The sequence below is a fragment of the Leptinotarsa decemlineata genome, unplaced genomic scaffold (genome assembly GCF_025532065.1).
Source record: "Leptinotarsa decemlineata unplaced genomic scaffold, Ldec_3_MD MMD2_tig00026314_RagTag_RagTag, whole genome shotgun sequence".
NCBI classification, from domain to species: domain Eukaryota; kingdom Metazoa; phylum Arthropoda; class Insecta; order Coleoptera; family Chrysomelidae; genus Leptinotarsa; species Leptinotarsa decemlineata.
In genome coordinates, this window is record NW_027412684.1 from 1,430,788 (window position 1) to 1,457,080 (window position 26,293).

At 36.8% G+C, this 26,293-nt stretch overlaps 1 protein-coding gene across 1 annotated transcript in view; it reads left to right on the forward strand.

Annotated features, from left to right (window-relative positions):
* Positions 1-25,208, forward strand: part of LOC111509189 (uncharacterized) — a 40,822-nt gene extending 15,614 nt beyond the window's left edge. Inside the window, exon 2 of the mRNA XM_023164881.2 lies at positions 8,855-25,208. Within this exon, the coding sequence (XP_023020649.2) occupies positions 8,855-23,317 (14,463 nt within the window). The 3' untranslated portion in view covers positions 23,318-25,208. The remainder of the gene's footprint in view (positions 1-8,854) is intronic.
* Positions 25,209-26,293: the final 1,085 nt, after the last annotated feature.

Here is a 26,293-nt window from a genome sequence, read left to right on the forward strand (position 1 = left end):
ATAAACTATCTATTCTTCATTGGATATCCCCTCTCCCAACTTGCCAGGATTGTGTCACGTGTCTGCTTGACCTGACTAGGCACTCATCTCTTTCTTTTCCCCAGTTTCTAGCTCCGCTGTACGTCGCAGCTGTATTCTTTCATTCGTTACTAACAACATTCTCCGCCAATTCATTCACGAATCTTATCCAGTCATCCCTCTTTCCATTCCTTTTCATAAGTGTTATCTCACCTTTTTCCCTTTCCATTCGTTCCTTCTATTCGCGCCATCCAATCCTGTCTCCGTCCATGCATCTCTCAATCACGTGATCTGCCGTTTCCGGTTCTCCGTATCCACAGGGGCACGACACTTCCGGTCCCAGGTTGAACCTAGCTAGGTATCCTGGGAAGTTGCCGTGTCCTGTCAGCAACTGCACGGCCTTCCTCGACAGATCCAGCAGTTCATGCCAAACTGTTTTACAAAACTTGTAAAAAAATTGCCCAGTCGTTCCACTCTCCCTTTCCCTTTGCCAGTCGCCCTTGATACCCTTGTATTCTCTTTCGCTATTCATTCTTATTGCCTATCCTTCTCACCTCCCACGTCATACCCTCTCTCTCCAACCCCTTTGTGGCTTCCTCGTGCGCCGTTCCTATTGCCTACATTGTTGGCTGCGTGTCCTTTTCTCCATATAATTCCGGTCCGTGCTCCCCTTTCACTCCTCTCCTCAATCTTATTCTGAATCATCGCTACCCTCTTATTTTTCGTTCTCCCCCTTTTCATCCCTTCCACAGCCACTGCGGAGTCACTAACTATCATGACGTTCTCTTCCATACTCCACATATCCATCGACTTCTCGATCGCAATCATCTCCGCCTCATTCGCACTGCTCTGTTCGTTGATTCTTTCATTCCTTGTTACCCATTCACCCGCCTCTCTCTCCCATGCCCATCCTATTCCTACTCTTCCTTCGTCTAACCTTATCCCGGGGTCCACATGCACCTCAGTCTTTCTCCCCACGCTTCCCACGCAATGTCCCTTGCCTCCATGGGGCTACCCTATCACCTCCTTTCACTCTGTCCTCAATCTTTATCCCATTCATACTCCATTTCGAGTATCTTGCCCTCGCTTCCACGTGTAATGGGGTGATCCCGGACATCACGCAGAGCGCAGCCGTTGGCGTTGTCCTGTACGCCCCGCTTGAGGCGATCAGGAAAGGCCTCTACTGCCTTTGTATTCTGCTGTCGTGCACTTTGTATCCCCATACTTGCACCCCGTATAGCATCACTGTTCGAAGTTGGGACATGTGAATAGGATATGATTCATATCCGCAAAAAAATTGTCACATGAGCATAATGGATTCACATCAATGCCTATTTTTGTCATATGTGCAGGAAACTTACCATGGTTCATTTTCATTCGTGTGATGGTAGTGGCGTAAAATCTTTGAAAAGTTAAAGTTGTCTATGTGGGGGATACTTTGTTACGTTTCAATTTAGCACTAGATCAAACTGCTCTTATGTGACCTTTCAAAACACTACCTTACCTTTTAAGATCTTTATTCAAAGGATATTAACAATGTAATTAAGTTACAAGTTGATTTTATTCATTTAACATCATAGTAATGGGAATCTTCCGTTCCATAGAAAACCATACCTGAAATGTATAAGAATAAATGTATGCTCCCTGATTAACTGCTTTGACCAGTACTTATGCCTTCTCCTATTGCCAATCGACGTTGGAGATCCGAAATTCCTCGCTAGGTTGAAATAGTTGTTATTGTTTGTTTCTCAGTTTTCTTCACCTATCATTTTTTTTTGCCGTTGTCTGCCTTATTCCCTATACCTTTCCAAGAATATTTCTTGCATAGATCGTTATTCATTACTTCCAGAAGGATTACTGACATTAGAGCCATATCGCCTGAAAAACAATATTAGTTAGCTCTGGTTTCTAAATACTGTTTGATATTTTCGGTAAATATTCTGCTTAAGATGAATGTTCAAATATTCGTACTGAAAGGGAAGGTTATGGCGACTTACCTTATATGTTTCTATTCCATGGCATGAATAAGGATTGGTAAATAGTTGAAAATTGGTTGGAACAATATTTTTGGAAACATTTGTAAACAAGGTTAAGAGACAGCTGTTGGTTGACATCTGCCGAACTTTCGTAGTGTCGTTCCGTCTACTTACACCGAACTAGTTCTACAGTTGTTCACGGGTGAGGATTGATCGGTTACTCAAGTTGTCAAGGGTTGTTTTAGGGTTGCATTGCTTTGAGAAGGAGTTTTGATGGGTCATGGACTTGTTGATGATGTGTCAAGTGGCTGTGGAGGAATTGATAGATTTAGGATGTTGTGCACAGCGCCCCCTTGGTGCTTGTAGTGTAGATTGGACGCACTGTGGCAACAACTGGTTAGCTGTCAGATGTGGCAGTCTCCTTAGTATTCGGAAGTTGGCTTTCGATGAGTTTGGTTTGGAGTTCAAAGCGTACCATCAGACTGATTGTAGGATATATTTGGTTGTATTTGTGCCATCCTTCACGGGGATTATTTCTACAAGTCAGGATTGTATAGTGGAAGACTGATTGGTCATTTTGGTGTGGATATTTGCAGTCTGAAACTTAAGCTCTTTTGAGGATTTGTGGTGGTTACCGAACTCGTGCCAGGTGGAAGGATTTCCGAAATTAGGTATGTCTAAATCACTGTCGCATCTCTCATGTGGTCTTAGCTATGATATCACCTCTTCAATTCTACAACCTTCGTTTCTCGTCGCTAGATTCGTAAGAAACAGAAGGCCCTCAGTCACTCATCAAGTCCCAGTAGGACTTCCGTGCAGAGCACCGTACACGAAGAATCGTATAGAAAACCCCTTGGCCAGGGTAAGAATTTTACCATTAAATATGTTTTAAATGATTTTAGTAATTTCTGATTCCATCGTTGTCATTCAAGTGAATATTAGTTTTGAAGAGAGGTTTCAACACCCACTCAATTGTCTTGATTTTTACGGGTCATATGGTTATACAGGGCACCCAAAAATATACTCTTGTTATCTTGCTACTTTGCTTAATGAAAATATACCAGGGGTATTGATTAGTCAAATAGTCCCTATTGAATGGGGGTTGAATCTCACCTTGTTTTTATCTGATTCTGATTGAGAATTTCTTCCGTAGGGTTTTTTTCTTCTTCTTTCCTGTTTTTTTCCTTTTTTTCCTGTTTTCCTTTTTTTTTCCTTCTCCTTTCCTTTTTTTTTCCTTCTCCTTTCCTTTTTTTTTCCTTCTCTTTTCCTTTTTTTTTTCTTCTCCTCTCCTTTTTTTTTCTTCTTCTTAAGTTTCTTTATCTTTCTGGATCTTATTTGGTGATCCGTTACTGGTCCAGCTTGTCGTGCCCTACAGGGTGATCTATCTTGGTGGTGCTACAGGGTGATCCATCTCCGCCGTACTACAGGGTGATCCATCTCAGCAGTACTACAGGGTGATCCACTTCCGTCGAACTACGGGGTAGCCTAACACCATATACCGGGTGGCCCAAAAGGAGCACGCAAGTTATAATTGATTTATTTGAAAATTTGTGCTATACTGAGATATTTGAATAATTGTTTGCCTTTATGTTTATTGATACCTGTTGATATAGTGTTGTTTATCGTTTATTGATTAGGAGTTGTTTATTGATACCTGATTGATATAGATATTTGTGAAACGGAAATTGAGGTATATTCTTCCTTTCACGATTACTGATTGACACCGATGCGCCTACGCCTGAGCTCACGCGACGCAAACGAGTTTGTCTTACCATCCGATACTAGTATTTACGATTTCACCTACTCAATTTTCGTGGTAGTTTTACTCGACGTATTGTAGTTTTTTTTGAGCGTCGTTACTACCGTAATTTATGGCTGATTGAATTCGTGGTTATATACACCGCGCTCTTGTATTGACATCTGAACATCGCGTAGTAGTGTGAATATTGCATTGTTGTCTTAGAAGCGTTGTTGGTTAATCCATGTAAGTTAGGATTACTGAATAAATCATATTGGGGATCTTTATCTTTTATTTCCAATATTAATTGGTAAGTTATTGATATTGTGAGTTACTTAGGGTATCTGGAGGATTCAATTTACCTGGCGCCCATTAAGATCTATTTGAAATTTGCTAAGTTGTTTAACCCACTTCCGTCTCCACTGTTTAGCTTAGCCGCGGATACCCATCTGTCTTATTTGTTACCGACAGATGATTTAGTCTCCTCTTGTGGTTTGTGAGGTGACAACTTTTAGGGATACTGGGGTGGATTGATGAACATTGATTTTTTGATTTAGAGGAGAATTATTTTCAGAGTCTCTCCCAATTCTCACTAAACTTATCCAGAACCTATAGCCAAAATCGATTCGTCAATGGAAGTCATAGCTACAATATCTCCGTCTGCTTATCTCTGTATCTTTCACGATCTTATGTTGACTTGTATGGGTTTTTTTTATGAATGATACCATAATAAGAAATTCATTTCTCTCATTTCTAATGATGGGTTGCGGCTTTTTCATAAACTACAGTACACAGTCCTAGGAAGTTCATGTAGCAATCTTTTGAAACCCAACTTGTTTGGATGATTCCGGTCTGAATATTTTTGGGCATACACCCTCGACGCCAACCGGCAATTCTCTAAACACTCACCAATCGCAAAAATCATATTTGTATATCCGCTCTTGAATGGGATAAGTTTCAATTTTCAACAGTTAAAATTCAGGGAATATTTTGAAAAACGTAAAACACAATAAGTGTCTAGTAAGTGCCAAGTTCGCCACAAATACTAAAGCAGCAAAAATATTGTTTACATAGAGCAAAAATAAAATAGGGTCTATTACTGTTCCCTGAGGTACGCCCGTGCTGACGGGTAGCGGATTACTATATGAATCATTAATATTTACTACCTGAATTCTGTTAGATAAGTAATCAGAATTTCGAGAGGCATTCCTATAACTCCAATGTCCTGTAACCGCTGAAAGAGGATATCATGATTGACGGTGTCAAATGCCTTGGCTAAGTCTAAAAATATAGTGATGCATTTTTCCTGATCTTGAAAACTATTGAAAACATTGTTTGCCAATTCAAAGACTGCTCCTTCAGTCGAAAAATTTTCTCTGAATCCATATTGAGATTTGGAGAGAATCCCATTTATGTTACAATAATCAACTAGTCTATTTTTTATAGTCTTTTCAAAGTTATTCATTACTGTTATTGGTCTGTAGTTATTTGTTTTATATTCATCCCCAGATTTGTAAATTGGAATTGTGATAGAATCTTTGAAAGCGGAAAAAATTTTACCAGTCAAAAAAATTGAGTAAAAGATATGACATAATGGCTTTAATAGATAGTTTTGAAATGTTTTTACGAAGAATACTGAAATTCTATCTGGACCAGGTGAAGTATTGTTTTTCAAACCAGATATTATATTAATAATTTCAGTTTCAGTTACATCATGCAAGAATAACGAGTTTTCAATGCTTCTTTTGATTTCCGCTGTTGGCTGGGCCGGTTTTTCTATTTTTTTTTCGACATGTTTTCACCAACAGTTGTAAAGAAGTTGAATTCATCCGCTACTTCTTTATCTGAGCTACATATTGGGTTACTGTCGTTAATTATGTCAAATTTCTGGGAATTGCAAAGAGTATTTTTATTAGTTATATCTTTAATAGTTTCCCTTTTCTTTGTATTTTTTCCGGCTTCAATAATTTTATTTTTGTAATATTCGTTTTTTGTTGTCTTGATTAAGTTGCATAAAAAGATTCTGTAGCATTTATATTCATTTTTATGTTCTTCGGAAGGTTTCTCTACTGATTTTTGTTTGAGGTAGTCCCTATGCTTTGAGTTGAGTAAGTCAAGCGTCATGCAAGATTTCAATTTGGTGTGTTGTCTTGTATTATTTTATTATGTATTATTATTTGATTTAATGTGTGTACTACTATCGATATGTAGTAATACTTGATCAATAAAACATGTGAAAGCTAGGTCTGGTGTATCTGTTTGGAATATTGTTCCCAAGTTTCAGTGCACAAGAAGTATTTCAGTTTACTGTTGTTGACGTAAGAGTTGGATATCGCGTGAGTTTCGTCTCTGGATTTTTTTGGATTTTTATTCATTTCAGTTTTAATGGATAGTAGTAAGGTATCGTGGTCACTTATATCAGTTTTGAAAATATATGTCGTTATTTCCATTGTCTTACATATATTTTTGTTCTTATCCTCTCGTTGGACCTCTCGTTGGATTGTTTAAAAAAGAAAAAAATCCTGCCTTTGCCAGCATACATATGTATCTGTTGAATTTCTGCTAAGTTCAAAATATTTACATTTATATCGCCCATGAATATGTTCACATCGCTCATATTTTAGGTTGAGAAATAGCATTCCAGATCCAATAGATAGGTATATATCCAAATTTGTTGGGGAGCGCTTATATGAGAATGCTAATGAGTATGTGATATTATTGATTTCATATTAGAGGTTCACTTCAGATAAGTGCTTTATGGTTTGTGAGTCAGTAATGTTACTATTTATGAATACCATTATACCATTGTTTTGGTAAAACTGTGATTTATTATATAGAATATCGAAATTGGGGATTTTAAAGTTCTTGAAGAATATCCATGTTTCGGATAAAATTATTGTATCCATATTTTTTGTTTGTATATTTTCCAAGTATATTAGAAGTTCATTGAAATTTTTGTTCAGACTCCTAATGTTGAAATGAAATATGTTAAAAATTTGCTCACCACTCTATTAATTTTTACTCTTTAGAAATTTTGATAAACTGTTGTTTCCATCTCCTCATCATTCTCCATCAATTCCAAAACTTCCAACATATCACTTTTGACGTTCAAGCTAATGATGATATCAGAGAAATTGTAAATTACTCCTATGCATATAAAGTTAATAATTCATTATCATTAGCCAGGTCGCGAAGTATCAACAATTAAGTATTCAAAGAGGAAAAGAAAAAAAGAAAAAGATCATTATTCATTAGCCAGGTCGCGAAGTATTAACAATTAAGTATTTAGAGAGGAAAAGAAAAAAAAACATCATTATTATTAGTGAACATAATACATTAGGTTGACTGTGTTGTGTATTGAGTAATGTCAGCAACACAATTTACTTTAACAGTGCGCCCCTCATGCTTGATGTAAATGCATTCCTTGAAACTCCATGCATTCCTCAAACCAATAACGTTTTGTGCTTCTTTCAGGATAGTTCTACTTTTTTTGTCAGGTCTTTGCAATGAATATTTTCTTTCCTTTGAACTTATAGGCGTGTTTAAAAAGCTTGGATTTCAGTTCCGTATTTGCTAACTATAATATAATAGGTCTGCTTTTATTGGGTTTATCCATTATCCTGCCTATTCTGTAGTATCCAACTATATTGTCATTTCCTAAATTCAGGCCAGTATTTGTGTTTATTATTTATTTGATTTTTTCTCGCAGGTTTTCTTCGTCATCAGCATCTTCGTTTACCACGTATACACAAACATGGGTATTACTCTGATGTATATCATCGACTTTTTTTTTGTTCTTTGCCTTTTCATCTACTTTTTGCTGCAGATGGAACGTTCTTTCAGCCTAAGTTTTCAGTTCCTCTTCTATTTTCTTCAGTTTTTTTGTCTGTTACATTTTTGACTTTCCACTAATGACTACCCGATCTTGAAATATTCCTTGAATGGATTCCTTTATGAGGGAATTCATTTCCTGGTTGTTTCTGGTCACAGACATAAGTTGGCTGATCGTGTGGTTCCGTTGTGAAATGACACACTATGTTTTCTCGTTCTTCACTTTTCACGGGATTTCACAATCACTTCATACCGACTCAACCTTGTAGTTTTTATGAAGCAATTATTTGACATAGGTATATTCAGTATGAGACATGAGAACGAACGATATGAGAATTCTTTCAATAAGTAATAAGTAAGTAAGTATACATGTCGCTTCAAAGCAATCTTGATTCAAATAATACATTGAAATGAAAACTACTATTTGAAAAAGACAATATCTGAAATACTCTTTATGTTGGGTATAGGAAACCCCAAAATGGAATATATGATAATTGAATTTTATATTGTTCAGACCAAAAAAGTACAAGGTGTTCTATTTGAAATAACAAAGTTATCTTTGTCCGAAATTATGAAAACGTTACAATGATTCTTGAACATTCTGTATGATTTTGAGAAACGGGTTTTATTGAAATCAATAGCCCAAAATCTCTCATGCTTGATCATAATTCGAAGAGTCGATTTCTAAACATTTCGATGTTATTTATGTAGTTTCAAATTGTATACCGAGCATTTTCATAAAAAATTCAATTGAAAATGGCTATAGTTAGCTACGTAGTTTATATGAAATCATAATATTTTCCCTGACCTATTCAAAAGTATAACGAAAAACTGGGTGTTCTATTTGGAAAACACATCATTCATATGCCACATTTTCTTGAGCCATCCAGTAGACTTCAAAATTATTTTCTTCTGCACCCTCAATCAATAAACATATGATGAAATGGAGAAATTCACGAAGAAACTGATGATTTGGTTAACAAAGACCACGTAGTGTAGGGTGCTTCACCCTGTATATGGAGTGGAATAAAGAAGCTCCACTCCACAAGACTGAATTCGATTTCAATTTCATTTCGGTTTCTTTGCGATTAACGTGAGATATTCAAAGTTGCAACCATTTTTAATAGTATGTTTTGGATGGTGACATTGAGAAAAAATCTTTAAAACTGATGTGAATCAGGGTTTGAGCCTATTAATTATTGAATGATACATACTTGGAAAAATATATATTTATGAAAACCATCAAATAACAGATAAGCACATTTTTGTTTGACACAATATTATTTTCCAGATCTTTCCATCAGTGAAACGGAGTGAATCAACTGAGGTGGAAATGATTAACAAATTCACGACACAAAACAGTACAACAAATGAACTACCTATCACTACTGAGAACCCCTGTAACTACAATGAAGATCCATCGTATTTCACTTGTAGTGGCAGAGGTAGATATCCAAATTTGAATGATCCATCATGTGAAACGTATTACCTCTGCAACCTGCTGAAAAATGGTTCTTTCGTTCAGACTTTATACAAATGTCCGCAAACATCATTTTTCAATCCACCTAAACAAGTTTGCGATATAAGCTACCAATGTCCATGTAGCAAGACCACTAGCACTATTGTTATAACGACTGAAACAGAGGAACCAGTCACTCAAAGTAGATCAACAGGAGCGGAAACCACAACTGGGCAAGTTACTCAGAGTGAATCTACACCGGCTGAAACCACTACGAAAATCACAACAGAAAAACCCACTGAGGAAATCGATACCACATATGCACCACCATCCACTACTACTAATGAAAATACCTGTAACTACAATGGAGATTCTTCATATTTCACCTGCAGTAACAAAAGCAGATATCCAAATTTGAATGATCCGTCATGTGAAACGTACTACCTCTGCAACCTGCTGAAAAACGGTTCTTTTGTTCAAACTTTATACAAATGTCCGAAAACATCATTCTTCAATCCACCTAAACAAGTATGTGATATAAGCTACCAATGTCCATGTAGCAAGACCACTAGCACTATATTTATAACGACTGAAACAGAGGAACCAGTCACTCAAAGTAGAACAACAGGAGCGGATACCACAACTGAGCAAGTAACTCAGAGTAAATCTACACAGACTGAAACTACTACTGAAGTCACAACAGAAAAACCAACTGAGGAAATCAATACAACATATGCACCACCATTCACTACTACTAATCAAAATACCTGTAACTACAATGGAGATTCTTCATATTTCACCTGCAGTAGCAGAGGCAGATATCCAAATTTGAATGATCCTTCATGTGAAACGTACTACCTCTGTAACCTGCTGAAAAACGGTTCTTTCGTTCAAACTTTATACAAATGTCCGAAAACATCATTCTTCAATCCGCCTAAACAAGTATGTGATATAAGCTACCAATGTCCATGTAGCAAGACCACTAGCACTATCGTTGTAACCACTGAAACGGAAGAACCAGTCACTAAAAGTAGATCAACAGTAGCGGAACCCACATCTAGGCAAGTTACTCAGAGTGAATCTACACAGGCTAAAACCACTACAAAAGTCACAACAGAAAAACCAACTGAGGTAATCAATACCACATATGCACCACCATTCACTACTACTAATGAAAACACCTGTAACTACAATGGAGATTCTTCATATTTCACCTGCAGTAACAGAGGCAGATATCCAAATTTGAATGATCCATCATGTGAAACGTACTACCTCTGCAACCTGCTGAAAAACGGTTCTTTTATTCAAACTTTATACAAATGTCCGAAAACATCTTTTTTCAATCCACCTAAACAAGTTTGTGATATAAGCTACCAATGTCCATGTAGCAAGACCACTAGCACTATCGTTGTAACAACTGAAACGGAAGAACCAGTTACTGAAAGTAGATCAACAGGAGCGGAACCCACAACTAGGCAAGTTACTCAGAGTGAATCTACACAGACTGAAACCACTACAAAAGTCACAACAGAAAAACCAACTGGGGAAATCAATACCACATATGCACCACCATTCACTACTACTAATGAAAACACCTGTAACTACAATGGAGATTCTTCATATTTCACCTGCAGTAACAGAGGCAGATATCCAAATTTGAATGATCCATCATGTGAAACGTATTACCTCTGCAACCTGCTGAAAAATGGTTCTTTCGTTCAAACTTTATACAAATGTCCGAAAACATCATTCTTCAATCCACCTAAACAAGTTTGTGATATAAGCTACCAATGTCCATGTAGCAAGACAACTAGCACTATCTTTGTAACCACTGAAACGGAAGAACCAGTCACTAAAAGTAGATCAACAGGAGCGGAACCCACAACTGGGCAAGTTACTCAAAGTGAATCTACAAAGGCTGAAACCACTACGAAAGTCACAACAGAAAAACCCACTGAGGAAATCAATACCACATATGCACCACCATTGACTACTACTAATGAAAATACCTGTAACTACAATGGAGATTCTTCATATTTCACCTGCAGTAACAGAGGCAGATATCCAAATTTGAATGATCCATCATGTGAAACGTACTACCTCTGCAACCTGCTGAAAAACGGTTCTTTTGTTCAAACTTTATACAAATGTCCGAAAACATCATTCTTCAATCCGCCTAAACAAGTATGTGATATAAGCTACCAATGTCCATGTAGCAAGACCACTAGCACTATATTTATAACGACTGAAACAGAGGAACCAGTCAATCAAAGTAGAACAACAGCAGCGGATACCATAACTGAGCAAGTAACTCAGAGTAAATCTACACAGACTGAAACTACTACTGAAATCACAACAGAAAAACCAACTGATGATATCAATACTACATATGCACCACCATTCACTACTACTGATGGAAACACCTGTAACTACAATGGAGATTCTTCATATTTCACCTGCAGTAACAGAGGCAGATATCCAAATTTGAATGATCGATCATGTGAAACGTACTACCTCTGCAACTTGCTGAAAAACGGTTCTTTTATTCAAACTTTATACAAATGTCCGAAAACATATTTTTTCAATCCACCTAAACAAGTTTGTGATATAAGCTACCAATGTCCATGTAGCAAGACCACTAGCACTATCGTTGTAACAACTGAAACGGAAGAACCAGTTACTGAAAGTAGATCAACAGGAGCGGAACCCACAACTAGGCAAGTTACTCAGAGTGAATCTACACAGACTGAAACCACTACAAAAGTCACAACAGAAAAACCAACTGGGGAAATCAATACCACATATGCACCACCATTCACTACTACTAATGAAAACACCTGTAACTACAATGGAGATTCTTCATATTTCACCTGCAGTAGCAGAGGCAGATATCCAAATTTGAATGATCCATCATGTGAAACGTATTACCTCTGCAACCTGCTGAAAAATGGTTCTTTCGTTCAAACTTTATACAAATGTCCGAAAACATCATTCTTCAATCCACCTAAACAAGTTTGTGATATAAGCTACCAATGTCCATGTAGCAAGACAACTAGCACTATCTTTGTAACCACTGAAACGGAAGAACCAGTCACTGAAAGTAGATCAACAGGAGCGGAACCCACAACTGGGCAAGTTACTCAAAGTGAATCTACAAAGGCTGAAACCACTACAAAAGTCACAACAGAAAAACCAACTGGGGAAATCAATACCACATATGCACCACCATTCACTACTACTAATGAAAACACCTGTAACTACAATGGAGATTCTTCATATTTCATCTGCAGTAACAGAGGCAGATATCCAAATTTGAATGATCCATCATGTGAAACGTACTACCTCTGCAACCTGCTGAAAAACGGTTCTTTTGTTCAAACTTTATACAAATGTCCGAAAACATCATTCTTCAATCCGCCTAAACAAGTATGTGATATAAGCTACCAATGTCCATGTAGCAAGACCACTAGCACTATATTTATAACGACTGAAACAGAGGAACCAGTCAATCAAAGTAGAACAACAGCAGCGGATACCATAACTGAGCAAGTAACTCAGAGTGAATCTACACAGACTGAAACTACTACTGAAGTTACAACAGAAAAACCAACTGATGATATCAATACTACATATGCACCACCATTCACTACTACTGATGGAAACACCTGTAACTACAATGGAGATTCTTCATATTTCACCTGCAGTAGCAGAGGCAGATATCCAAATTTGAATGATCCATCATGTGAAACGTATTACCTCTGCAACCTGCTGAAAAATGGTTCTTTCGTTCAAACTTTATACAAATGTCCGAAAACATCATTCTTCAATCCACCTAAACAAGTTTGTGATATAAGCTACCAATGTCCATGTAGCAAGACAACTAGCACTATCTTTGTAACCACTGAAACGGAAGAACCAGTCACTGAAAGTAGATCAACAGGAGCGGAACCCACAACTGGGCAAGTTACTCAAAGTGAATCTACAAAGGCTGAAACCACTACAAAAGTCACAACAGAAAAACCCACTGAGGAAATCAATACCACATATGCACCACCATTGACTACTACTAATGAAAATACCTGTAACTACAATGGAGATTCTTCATATTTCACCTGCAGTAACAGAGGCAGATATCCAAATTTGAATGATCCATCATGTGAAACGTACTACCTCTGCAACCTGCTGAAAAACGGTTCTTTTGTTCAAACTTTATACAAATGTCCGAAAACATCATTCTTCAATCCGCCTAAACAAGTATGTGATATAAGCTACCAATGTCCATGTAGCAAGACCACTAGCACTATATTTATAACGACTGAAACAGAGGAACCAGTCAATCAAAGTAGAACAACAGCAGCGGATACCATAACTGAGCAAGTAACTCAGAGTGAATCTACACAGACTGAAACTACTACTGAAGTCACAACAGAAAAACCAACTGATGATATCAATACTACATATGCACCACCATTCACTACTACTGATGGAAACACCTGTAACTACAATGGAGATTCTTCATATTTCACCTGCAGTAACAGAGGCAGATATCCAAATTTGAATGATCCATCATGTGAAACGTACTACCTCTGCAACCTGCTGAAAAACGGTTCTTTTATTCAAACTTTATACAAATGTCCGAAAACATCTTTTTTCAATCCACCTAAACAAGTTTGTGATATAAGCTACCAATGTCCATGTAGCAAGACCACTAGCACTATCGTTGTAACAACTGAAACGGAAGAACCAGTTACTGAAAGTAGATCAACAGGAGCGGAACCCACAACTAGGCAAGTTACTCAGAGTGAATCTACACAGACTGAAACCACTACAAAAGTCACAACAGAAAAACCAACTGGGGAAATCAATACCACATATGCACCACCATTCACTACTACTAATGAAAACACCTGTAACTACAATGGAGATTCTTCATATTTCATCTGCAGTAACAGAGGCAGATATCCAAATTTGAATGATCCATCATGTGAAACGTATTACCTCTGCAACCTGCTGAAAAATGGTTCTTTCGTTCAAACTTTATACAAATGTCCGAAAACATCATTCTTCAATCCACCTAAACAAGTTTGTGATATAAGCTACCAATGTCCATGTAGCAAGACAACTAGCACTATCTTTGTAACCACTGAAACGGAAGAACCAGTCACTGAAAGTAGATCAACAGGAGCGGAACCCACAACTGGGCAAGTTACTCAAAGTGAATCTACAAAGGCTGAAACCACTACAAAAGTCACAACAGAAAAACCAACTGGGGAAATCAATACCACATATGCACCACCATTCACTACTACTAATGAAAACACGTGTAACTACAATGGAGATTCTTCATATTTCATCTGCAGTAACAGAGGCAGATATCCAAATTTGAATGATCCATCATGTGAAACGTACTACCTCTGCAACCTGCTGAAAAACGGTTCTTTCGTTCAAACTTTATACAAATGTCCGAAAACATCATTCTTCAATCCACCTAAACAAGTTTGTGATATAAGCTACCAATGTCCATGTAGCAAGACAACTAGCACTATCTTTGTAACCACTGAAACGGAAGAACCAGTCACTGAAAGTAGATCAACAGGAGCGGAACCCACAACTGGGCAAGTTACTCAAAGTGAATCTACAAAGGCTGAAACCACTACAAAAGTCACAACAGAAAAACCAACTGGGGAAATCAATACCACATATGCACCACCATTCACTACTACTAATGAAAATACCTGTAACTACAATGGAGATTCTTCATATTTCATCTGCAGTAACAGAGGCAGATATCCAAATTTGAATGATCCATCATGTGAAACGTACTACCTCTGCAACCTGCTGAAAAACGGTTCTTTTGTTCAAACTTCATACAAATGTCCGAAAACATCATTCTTCAATCCGCCTAAACAAGTATGTGATATAAGCTACCAATGTCCATGTAGCAAGACCACTAGCAGTATATTTATAACGACTGAAACAGAGGAGTCAGTCACTGAAAGCAGATCAACAGGAGCGGATACCACAACTGAGCAAGTAACTCAGAATAAATCTACACAGACAGAAACTACTACTAAAGTCACAACAGAAAAACCCACTGAGGAAATCGATACTACATATGCACCACCATTCACTACTACTGATGGAAACACCTGTAACTACAATGGAGATTCTTCATATTTCATCTGCAGTAGCAGAGGCAGATATCCAAATTTGAATGATCCTTCATGTGAAACGTACTACCTCTGCAACCTGCTGAAAAACGGTTCTTTTGTTCAAACTTTATACAAATGTCCGAAAACATCATTCTTCAATCCGCCTAAACAAGTATGTGATATAAGCTACCAATGTCCATGTAGCAAGACCACTAGCAGTATATTTATATCGACTGAAACAGAGGAGTCAGTCACTGAAAGTAGATCAACAGGAGCGGATACCACAACTGAGCAAGTAACTCAGAATAAATCTACACAGACAGAAACTACTACTAAAGTCACAACAGAAAAACCCACTGAGGAAATCGATACTACATATGCACCACCATTCACTACTACTGATGGAAACACCTGTAACTACAATGGAGATTCTTCATATTTCATCTGCAGTAGCAGAGGCAGATATCCAAATTTGAATGATCCTTCATGTGAAACGTACTACCTCTGCAACCTGCTGAAAAACGGTTCTTTCGTTCAAACTTTATACAAGTGTCCGAAAACATCTTTCTTCAATCCACCTAAACAAGTTTGTGATATAAGCTACCAATGTCCATGTAGTAAGACCACTAGCACTATCGTTGTAACCACTGAAAAGGAAGAACCAGTCACTAAAAGTAGATCAACAGGAGCGGAACCCACAACTAGGCAAGTTACTCAGAGTGAATCTACACAGGCTGAAACCACTACAAAAGTCACAACAGAAAAACCCACTGAGGAAATCGATACTACATATGCACCACCATTCACTACTACTAATGAAAATACCTGTAACTACAATGGAGATTCTTCATATTTCATCTGCAGTAGCAGAGGCAGATATCCAAATTTGAATGATCCATCATGTGAAACGTATTACCTCTGCAACCTGCTGAAAAATGGTTCTTTCGTTCAAACTTTATACAAATGTCCGAAAACATCATTCTTCAATCCACCTAAACAAGTTTGCGATATAAGCTACCAATGTCCATGTAGTAAGACCACTAGCACTAAATTTATAACGACTGAAACAGATAAACCAGTTACCCAAAGTGGATCAACAGGAGCGGACACCACAACAGGGCAAGTTACTCAGAGTGAATCTACACAGGCTGAAACCACTACGAAAGTCGCAACAGAAAAACCCACTGAGGAAATCAATACTACATATGCACCACCATTCACTACTACTAATGAAAACAACTGTAACTACAATGGAGATTCTTCATATTTCACCTGCAGTAGCAGAGGCAGATATCCAAATTTGAATGATCCATCATGTGAAACGTACTACCTCTGCAACCTGCTGAAAAACGGTTCTTTCGTTCAAACTTCATACAAATGTCCAAAAACATCATTCTTCAATCCACCTAAACAAGTTTGTGATATAAGCTACCAATGTCCATGTAGCAAGACCACTAGCACTGTCGTTTCAACGACTGAAACAGAGAAACCAGTCACTCAAAGTAGATCAACAGAGGTGGAAACAACAATTGAGCAAGTTACTAAGAGTAAATCAACACAGGCCGAAACCACTATAGAATTCAAAACAGATAAAACAATTTTGGAAGTCGGTACCACATATTCACCACCATTCAGCACTACTGAGTACATCTGTGAATACAATGAAGATCCTTCATATTTTACCTGCAGTAGCAAAGGTAGATATCCAAACTTGAATGATCCATCTTGTGAAACATATTATCTCTGCAACCAGCTGAGAAATGTTTCATTTACTCAAACTTTATACAAATGTCCAAAAACATCATTCTTCAATCCATTCGAACAAGTGTGTGATTTCAACTACCCATGTCCATGTAGCACAAGCACAAACACTGCCGCAATAATGACTGTACCAGAAACTGAAACTGACAAATTCATTTCTACAACTGAAAGGAATGCTGCAAATGAGATCAAAACTTCTACAACTGGTAATGATGATATTGGTTCCATTTTCACTTGTCCTTCAGATGGAATTTTCCCAGATCCAGAAGATACAAATTGTGAATATTTTTACGTTTGCATTTCATCATATTCGTCTCTTTTATCCATTCGTTCAAAATGTCCAGAAGGTACAACTTTTGATACGTTATTTGGTGTATGTAGTCCATTTTACATCTGTCCTAACAACTCGAAACCGCTCTCAGATTTGGATCATTGCACAACTAAACATTCAATGAATTACATTTGTAATGCAAACGGAACGTATGTAAATCCAAATGATATCACCTGTCGAACATATTATCTTTGTAGTCTGCAAGAAAATGGTACCTTCATTCAAATACTCCAAAAATGTCCAGCAACATTTCTTTACAATCCAACATCAAAAACGTGCGATGCTTTCTACAAATGTCCTTGTTCTACAACATTTTCAACAAAAGGAGTGGATGATCAAGTAACTGAAAGTGGGATTACAGAATCGGGCAAACCCGAATTTTTATGTACCTCTACAGGAGTGTTCAAAGATCCACTAGATCAACGTTGTAAAAGGTTCTATGTCTGCATACAGTCTTTCTTGTTATATATTTCCGTTTATGTCTCATGTCCATCGGGTACATTGTTTGATCCATTACTTCGTTTGTGCAGTCCATTTTATTCATGTCCACATATCTCAAAGTCAACTACCACTACAGCTGAACCTCTAACGACTGCAAAAAATAAGCCCACAAACGAATATGGAACTAGCGTGACAGAAAGAATCGAACACGAATTTGTATGTTTCTCAACAGGAATATTCGAGGATCCTCAGGATTTAGAATGCAAAAAGTACTATGTTTGTACGAAATCTTTCTTGTTATATGTTTCCGTTCACTCTACATGTCCACCGGCTACATTTTTCGATCCTTTACTTCGTTTGTGCAGTCCATTTTATTCATGTCCACATGTCCCTATGTCAACTACCACTACATTTGAACATCTTACAAATGAACCCATAGACAAATATAGAACTAGCAAGACAGAAAAAAAGCAACACGAATTTGTATGTTCCTCAACAGGAATTTTTGAAGATACTCAAGATTTTGAATGTAAAAAGTATTATATTTGTACAAAATCTTTCTTGTTATATGTTTCCGTTCACTCAACATGTCCACCGGGTACACTTTTTGATCCATTACTCCGTTTGTGCAGTCCATTCTATTCATGTCCCCATATCCAAAAGTCAACTAGCACTACAATTGAAGTTCCTTCAACTTCAATAACAAATAATTGCACTAGCATTGCGTCATCACATTTCACTTGCTTCTCCAATGGAAAATATCCTAATTTGAATGATCTCACCTGTAGCACATACTACATTTGTAAAAAGTTAATTATAGGTTCATTTTCGCAAACTCTTCAGAGTTGTCCAATCGCATCGTACTTTAATCCAGTAACTCACGCTTGTGAGGTTAACTACAAATGCAAGTGTAACACTATTACTGACACAACTATTTTCACAAACCTAACAAATGAGTCAGAAACTTCAAATGGAATAACTACGTCTATGTCGAATGAAAAAAATGATATCGCTTTCACCTGTCTTTCAACAGGAATATTTCAAGACGAGAGTGACTTAACGTGTAGACAGTTTTACGTTTGTATAAGATCTCTTATGTCGTTCATCTCTATCCATTCAACATGTCCAACAGGTACATTTTTTGATCCGTCACATCGCATGTGTAGTCAACATTATTCGTGTCCACATATTTCAAAAACCACATCAGATATGAACGAGTTTACCACCTCCGAACGAGATCACTGTAAACATGTCAATGATTCAAAGTATTCAACCTGCAGTACCGAAGGAAAGTATCCTAATTTGATGGATTTCACCTGTCAGACATATTATTCTTGCACTTTGCTCAGAAATGGATTATTCAATAGATCCATTTATACGTGTCCCTCCATGTCGTTCTTCAATCCGGTTCTACAAGTATGTGAATACTCCTATAAGTGTCCCTGTACCACTTCTACAGCCTCACAAACAGAACGAATGGAATTTTTCTGCCCTTCGGTAGGAGTATTTGCAGATTCCCAAGATTCAACGTGCAGGAAATTTCATGTTTGCATTCGATTTTCATTGTCATATTTGTCAATATATTCGACATGTCCAGAAGGTACATTTTTTGACCATACCTTCCGAATATGTAGTCCATATTATTCATGCCAACATCAACTTAATACAACAAAAAACATACAGAAAGTCATAGAAATGAAAGAAGTTACAAGAATAATAGACTCTTCAACGGACGAATATGCAGAAAGTACAACATCTCTATCTATTCATCTCGAGGATTCTGAACCAATCCAGTCATCATCCGTCACTCCTGAGGAGGACTCTTGTAATCAGTTGAAAGATCCACTTCATTTCAATTGCAGTTCTCAAGGTATATATCCGAATCTCAATGATCACACGTGCAGAACTTACTATATCTGTAAGTTTTTGGAAAATGGTTCTTTTCATCAAATGTTATATGACTGTCCAAAAAAATCAAACTTTAATCCACGGTCGCAAATGTGTGATGTGAATTACATATGTCCTTGTAGTGTCACAAAGAGGGGCAATAGGCTGGTGCGATCAATAGGAATGACAGGGTCAGACGACAAAAGTGTTACTGAAGGCATTGAGAATGATAGTGAAGTTAACGAGAATGTTATCCATGATCAAAGAAGATTTGCAGACTTGAGCTCATTCGATTCCTCCATGAATATATGCGAATATTCAAAACCTTTCACTTGCAATAGCAGTGGCCGATTTCCAAATTGGAATGATACCACGTGTCGAACATATTATCTTTGCGTACCAACGAAATCAGGATCTTTCGAACAAATACCATATACGTGTCCAACAGGTTCATTTTTCTGCCCACAACTGAAACTCTGTTATGTGAACTATAAATGTCCATGCAGTAGTGAAAAAAGAAGGCTAAGTCGCTCAATAGGCAGTGAAAGGCCAGTCATTAGAAACGAATCAGCTAATACTTCAAAAATCATGCAGGTTATGCGGAAAAAGAATGATTCAAAAAATGCCGGACTCTCTCATAATTTGCCAACAGCATGTGCATATACTGGGACAATAAAAATTTTTACTTGCAACAGAAGAAGTAGATTTCCAAACTGGAATGATCCAACTTGTGAAACATATTATCTTTGCGTACCATTGAAAACGGGATCTTTCGTACAAATACAATATAAGTGCCCACAGGGTTCTTGCTTTTGCCCACTACTGAGAGTATGTAGTGTAAACTATAAATGCCCATGTAGTCCTGACAAAACAAGATTCACCCGATCAGTAGATGCTGAAAGGTTTGTCTCTGAAAATGGAACAACCAATGAAGTGGGAGTCGACGACAACGAGGAAAAAATGAATGCTTCATCAAATTTATTGCAATTTCGTCCTTTGCCGAAAGTTTGTGCTTACAACAAGAATTTGAAACCTTTCACTTGCTATGTTAGAGGCAGATTTCCAAATTGGAATGATCCTACTTGTCGATCATACTATCTATGCGTACCTCTGAGAACAGGATATTTTGTACAAACACGTTATACGTGTCCGAAAGGTTCGTTTTTCTGCCCAATACTGAGGGTGTGTAATGTAAACTATGAATGCCCATGTAGTACTGACAAAAGAAGATTCACCCGATCAGTAGATGCTGAAAGTATTTTTTCAGAAAATAGAACAACCAATGAAGTGAGAATCGACGACAACGAAGAAAAAACGAATGCTACATCAAATTTATTGCAATTTCGTCCTTTGCCGAAAGTTTGTGCCTACAACAAGAATTTGAAACCTTTCACTTGCCATGTTAGAGGCAGATTTCCAAATTGGAATGATCCTACTTGTCGATCATACTATCTATGCGTACCTCTGAAAATAGGATCTTTTGTGCAAACACGTTATACATGTCCGAAAGGTTCGTTTTTCTGCCCAATACTGAGGGTGTGTAATGTAAACTATGAATGCCCATGTAGTACTGACAAAAGAAGATTCACCCGATCAGTAGATGCCGAAAGGTTTGTCTCTGAAAATGGAACAACCAATGAAGCAAGAGTTGACGACAATGAAGAAAAAACGAATGCTTCATCAAATTTATTACAATTTCGTCCTTTGCCGAAAGTGTGTACCTACAATAAGAATTTGAAACCTTTCACTTGCTATGTTAGAGGCAGATTTCCAAATTGGAATGATCCTACTTGTCGATCATACTATCTATGCGTACCTCTGAGAACAGGATATTTTATACAAACACGTTATACGTGTCCGAAAGGTTCGTTTTTCTGTCCAATACTGAGGGTGTGTAATGTAAACTATGAATGCCCATGTAGTACTGACAAAAGAAGATTCACCCGATCAGTAGATGCTGAAAGTATTTTTTCAGAAAATAGAACAACCAATGAAGTGAGAATCGACGACAACGAAGAAAAAACGAATGCTCCATCAAATTTATTGCAATTTCGTCCTTTGCCGAAAGTTTGTGCCTACAACAAGAATTTGAAACCTTTCACTTGCCATGTTAGAGGCAGATTTCCAAATTGGAATGATCCTACTTGTCGATCATACTATCTATGCGTACCTCTGAAAACAGGATCTTTTGTGCAAACACGTTATACATGTCCGAAAGGTTCGTTTTTCTGCCCAATACTGAGGGTGTGTAATGTAAACTATGAATGCCCATGTAGTACTGACAAAAGAAGATTCACCCGATCAGTAGATGCCGAAAGGTTTGTCTCTGAAAATGGAACAACCAATGAAGCAAGAGTTGACGACAATGAAGAAAAAACGAATGCTTCATCAAATTTATTACAATTTCGTCCTTTGCCGAAAGTGTGTACCTACAATAAGAATTTGAAACCTTTCACTTGCTATGTTAGAGGCAGATTTCCAAATTGGAATGATCCTACTTGTCGATCATACTATCTATGCGTACCTCTGAGAACAGGATATTTTATACAAACACGTTATACGTGTCCGAAAGGTTCGTTTTTCTGTCCAATACTGAGGGTGTGTAATGTAAACTATGAATGCCCATGTAGTACTGACAAAAGAAGATTCACCCGATCATTAGATGCTGAAAGTATTTTTTCAGAAAATAGAACAACCAATGAAGTGAGAATCGACGACAACGAAGAAAAAACGAATGCTCCATCAAATTTATTGCAATTTCGTCCTTTGCCGAAAGTTTGTGCCTACAACAAGAATTTGAAACCTTTCACTTGCCATGTTAGAGGCAGATTTCCAAATTGGAATGATCCTACTTGTCGATCATACTATCTATGCGTACCTCTGAAAACAGGATCTTTTGTGCAAACACGTTATACATGTCCGAAAGGTTCGTTTTTCTGCCCAATACTGAGGGTGTGTAATGTAAACTATGAATGCCCATGTAGTACTGACAAAAGAAGATTCACCCGATCAGTAGATGCTGAAAGTATTTTTTCAGAAAATAGAACAACCAATGAAGCTAGAATCGACGACAATGAAGAAAAAACGAATGCTTCATCAAATTTATTGCAATTTCGTCCTTTGCCGAAAGTTTGTGCCTACAACAAGAATTTGAAACCTTTCACTTGCCATGTTAGAGGCAGATTTCCAAATTGGAATGATCCTACTTGTCGATCATACTATCTATGCGTACCTCTGAGAACAGGATATTTTATACAAACACGTTATACGTGTCCGAAAGGTTCGTTTTTCTGTCCAATACTGAGGGTGTGTAATGTAAACTATGAATGCCCATGTAGTACTGACAAAAGAAGATTCACCCGATCAGTAGATGTTGAAAGGTTTGTCTCTGAAAATGGAACAACCAATGAAGCGAGAGTTGACGACAATGAAGAAAAAACGAATGCTTCATCAAATTTATTACAATTTCGTCCTTTGCCGAAAGTGTGTACCTACAATAAGAATTTGAAACCTTTCACTTGCTATGTTAGAGGCAGATTTCCAAATTGGAATGATCCTACTTGTCGATCATACTATCTATGCGTACCTCTGAGAACAGGATATTTTGTACAAACACGTTATACGTGTCCGAAAGGTTCATTTTTCTGCCCAATACTGAGAGTTTGTAATGTAAACTATGAATGTCCATGTAGTACAGGCAAAGAAATCGGCTCCAGAAAATGAATCATTGAATGCGGTAAATAACATAAAGAAAAGATGTTAGATCTCTCGAGAATTATTTTTCTGTAACAATCTGCAATACAAATTTTGCGAGAATATATACCCGTCATATTGGAAACGATTTAATTTATCATAAATGATGAATCATATCGCACCAATACATGAGTACAATATGTACAGTAGTGATGAGTTATGATTAGATTAGTAATGATTATGAAATCTATTCTTTCGAAATTGCTTCAAATGCTACAAAATGGTAGTGATGTTTCTGTATTGTAAATCTGAGTAAATATCAACTAGTTTCCTTGATTCACCACGACTAACTTCAATGTATCTGGATACTGAAATTTATAAATCCTATCAATCCCACAAAATAATAACGCAGTATTTTCTTGAGGTGCATAAAATACGCATCTGGCAGTGTTATCGTAGGAACTAATGACAAATATGCTCCAGCGAGCAAATTTTCTCTTCGAGTAGAAAATAATTTGTATTCATATATTTTATAATCACCCCCACCTGTATTTTGATTGAACAACTGAAAATTTCGATAATCTTTCATTTTCTCTCATTGGAATACTGAGGGAGGTATAGAAAATATATCTACTTCGACAATTTATACTTCTCTCTTATTTCTCCACTTATGATGGCGATCCGAACATCTGGTGAAGTGGTGTTGCCATCGAAACAAGAGATTCTCATCTTTTGTCTCGTTTTGTTGTTTCGAAAGAGACAAGGGAAGATTTCTCGTGTAAGAAATCGTGCCTCAACAAGACAAGATATATAGGCATCTTGGTCAAGACAAAGCAAGTTAGTCCTCTCAACAAGCGATTGTAAGATTAGCATTACTCGTACTATTCTTCATGCACAGCTCGCAAAGCACAATTTTATATATTCTCTATATCGAACTAAAAATAATGACTGAATTCTGCGTTTCTTTTAGATATAGTATTTTTGTTGTCACTTAGTTAATAGTAAGACTGTTTAATACACCAGGAATTTGTTTGTATGATGTAAAATCTGCACCTTTCGGCGCGATCAACTTTTGCCTACTCAGTCAGAATTCTTCAACCTGCTACAAGCAGTGAAATTTATTTTCGAATAAATGAAGATGATTATGAAATGCTCATAAGCAGAAATCTTGTTTTGGAAGAATATTCAATTATCAGAAACTGTAAGTTTTCGATAAATAGAGTCTTATATATAACAAGGTAATTTACAACTAGTACGAATTTTATAGAAAAAATTTAATAGAACTTTCAAGGAGTTAAAGAATTTTCAGTGATATACTGTTTTCAAACGCATCAGGTTACAAAGCCTTTTAAGTACCTATTGATATTATTTTAATCCCTGTCGTGTACCTGTCTGCTCAGTTCCTCAAAATCTGATATGAAAATACATTTCAAAACTTCAATTAGAATCACTTTCAATTGATGATGTCAAATATGTACTTCATTTTTGAAAGAACCCAAAATGTATACATTTCAGGTATTGTATTACAGAAAATATTTGTTTTTGTAAAATTTTCACAGGTTAATTCTATGATAAATTTTCATATATGTACAGAATTTTAAAAATTTAACAAATGATTGCTCAATGGATTGAATTTTTTTTGTAGTGAGTTGAAATGTATCAGACGTGAGAGTCGAAACATATGTAAATGTATATTTTAATATAGAATGAGTTGCCTCCTGTAGCTAATATAGGTATTACTAAGTTATGAGAGATCAAAAATTATATCTATTTTCAGTTGTTCTCGATATCTGATGTAAAATGGATAATCTCAAATTTGTCTGCTTATATTTAAAATAGTAACGAAACATTTGCATTATTTTTCTGCATGAATTGTATCAATTTTAGTTCGGAAGCTGAATAAACTGTATTTTAAAGAAAACTATTTGTTTCTTTATATACCCCTAAGCATGTATTTCATCAGTTCGAACTTCCGTTGTCTAATATAATATATAAAAATGGATGTTTGTTGGTTGGTTGGTAAGTGATAAACTTCTACATCGCTCAATCGATCGTGATGAAACTTGACATGTGTAAGTAATTTTTCATAGAGAAGGTTTTTGGACTATCAATTTTTCTGTAACTTGCCACTAGATGGCGCTGTAGAACAATTTTTTGAAAGCACTGTTCGATAACGCTGCGCACGCCTAAGTTCGTTGATTCTGATTCAGTCAAAACACTAGAACAGCAGCGATACAGCAACATAGTACTAGTATTTATACAAAACTTTATTACTTTATCTGGAGAAATTCATCAGCAAGTAAATCGATAAATTTTGTTTTGTTTATTTTTAGTAAAAAATGCCACACATTATAAAACAAAATACAACTTGATAGGATTTTCATCGATTTTTCGAAGCCTTTGACGAAGTAGATCATGACATTCTATTACGAAAATTGAATTATTATGGATTAACAAGACATTCATTGAAATTTATTGAAAGTTATTTGAAAAATTAATTTCTCATAGTGAGACATGATGAACACTCCTAGTAATTTCTTGCTAGTTCAGGAGTATCACAAGGCTCTAATCTAGGACCTTTTTCATTTGTTATATTTATTGATGATCTGTCATCTATGTTGACGGTTTTCGAATGCTTCCTTTTTGCGAATAATCTTAAGATATTTGAACAGGTACCTACAAACAGTTAGAGATTGTGTGTAACTGCAAAAAGATCTGTTTCACTTCAGTTTAGAGGAGTGGCGGGCAGTGTATATCACTGAGTGTTTCATCATTCTGGTTCAATTATTACGGAAGATACGGGGGTGTTTTCATGAGAAGTGAGACACACTGTATGTGGACAGTGCAGAGCATATTTTTAGGAGTTTTGTATTCGATAAATCCCATCCGATTGCATTTGTTCTCATCTTGAAAATTGTTTATCGGCCCACCTGCCGCTGTCCAAACTGTCACAAGCCAGAATGGATAAGAGATAGAATTATATAAACCCACTAGTGTCGACAGACA